At 44.0% G+C, this 1,914-nt stretch overlaps 1 protein-coding gene across 1 annotated transcript in view; it reads right to left on the minus strand.

The window, feature by feature from the left end:
• Positions 1-873, minus strand: part of Naa35 (N-alpha-acetyltransferase 35) — a 13,500-nt gene extending 12,627 nt beyond the window's left edge. The window contains exon 1 of the mRNA XM_043002548.2: positions 714-873. Within this exon, the coding sequence (XP_042858482.1) occupies positions 714-775 (62 nt within the window). The 5' untranslated portion in view covers positions 776-873. The remainder of the gene's footprint in view (positions 1-713) is intronic.
• Positions 874-1,914: the final 1,041 nt, after the last annotated feature.

Genomic DNA, 1,914 nt, shown 5'->3' on the forward strand with positions numbered 1-1,914 from the left:
AACACATTAACTCGACAACTACATTCAAGGGAAGCAGAAGTTTGATGGCCTTTGCTGAAGCACCCACAGGCATGAAGGATGCCATCAGACATGAAGGCCACTGTTGGTCAGTGGCAGATGAGCAGGAGAATTTCTAACATTAAACACTCTAAAATATCAATGTAAGTTATACATGTATAAAAAGAAAACTGCCTAAATGTTTTTTTCTGATCATCCTTTTCCTACTTCTGCACCAATCACCTTTTACTGTTACTATGCTCCAGGTTATTTACTAATACCCACCAGACATTTCTCTCATTTACCGTGATCAACTTCATTCCTTTCATTATCCTATGGGAGAAAACCTATTGTTCAGCACCAAAATGCATTCCCATATGCTCGGTGTGACTTACCACATTCCTTCCTTCTTGTAACCCAAACCTTTCCAGAAATAATGTTCGTCACAAAGCCCCGTCTCGGCAAAGCGACGAAAAATACACATGACCAAAGCGTGAAATAAACCCCGACCTCTCAAAGCCAATCCATCGGGAGGAGAAAAGAAAAAAATCCGACCAACCCAGCCAGCCACCAGTGCAGCTCCCGCACATCCACAAGGGCAAAACCACGCCCCAAAAATCACTCCCGTTGCCTCCTACCCTTCTGATTCCCCTCTCGTGGCCTCCGCCTGGACCTCCTCCACCCACACCGACAGGCCAAAAAAGTATCCCTCGTACCTGGTGATGGCGGGCGTGAATTCCTTCTTGTCGAGGACCAGGTCGGCCCCGCTCGCTGCCATGTCTGTGTTTACACCCGCGCCGTGTGTGTTCGATTCCGTTGTTGTTCTCCGGGTGCCCCGCGGGGCTTTCAAATTCCTTTTCTATTTCATTATTTTAGCCGGTTCTTTTGGTTCATCGTTGTTCTTAGCGGTCCTTTTCTTTATTCTACACGTTCTGAGCGGTCCTTTTCTCTAATCTACACGTTGTTCTTACTGGTCCTCTTTTCTCTGTTCTACACGTTGTTCTTATCGGTCCTCTTTTCCCTGTTCTACACGTTGTTCTTACTGGTCCCCTTTTCTCTGTTCTACACGTTGTTCTTATCGGTCCTCTTTTCCCTGTTCTACACGTTGTTCTTACTGGTCCCCTTTTCTCTGTTCTACACGTTGTTCTTACTGGTCCCCTTTTCCCTGTTCTACACGTTCTTCTTACTGGTCCCCTTTTCTCTGCTCTACACGTTGTTCTTATCGGTCCTCTTTTCCCTGTTCTACACGTTGTTCTTACTGGTCCCCTTTTCTCTGTTCTACACGTTGTTCTTACTGGTCCCCTTTTCCCTGTTCTACACGTTCTTCTTACTGGTCCCCTTTTCTCTGCTCTACACGTTGTTCTTATCGGTCCTCTTTTCTCTGTCCCTGCCAAGCCGACCCCTCCGCCCTCTCTTCTTCAATCTTCCATTTTCCTTGATTTTTCAAGTTTTTTTTTTTTGCCCAACCCCATAAAACTCATATTCACCTTTTTCATGCTCGTAGAGTTGGTGCTGCAAAATAGAAAAGTGAGATTTAGAGCTTGTTCTGCCTTTCCTTGATCATGCACAAAGCCACCAAGGAAATAAAACCTATTATAGTTATGTAGTAATTACGACATAACTAAGCAAAAATCATTTCAAATAAGCACAGCTGCCTTCCGCTCATCGCGAGTATAATCGAATTTTCTTTGCGGCTGGAAAGAAAAACAAGGATTAGTTAATCTTGAAGAAAATTGTATTGAAAAAGCATCAATACTGTGAATGCAATATTGATGTAAAGGTCGCGCCCACACTGGGAGCGAGCGGGAGCGGATGGGAGTTGATTCATTTGTGTTCTCACTGAATATACGTTATTATGAGGAAACTGATATTCTCTTATGGGTAATCATTCAAGTGAACGTTCGAATCTTGAAGTTA

The sequence above is a fragment of the Penaeus japonicus genome, unplaced genomic scaffold (assembly GCF_977035675.1).
Source record: "Penaeus japonicus unplaced genomic scaffold, GWHDUDI00000001_assembly GWHDUDI00000026, whole genome shotgun sequence".
Lineage (NCBI taxonomy): Eukaryota > Metazoa > Arthropoda > Malacostraca > Decapoda > Penaeidae > Penaeus > Penaeus japonicus.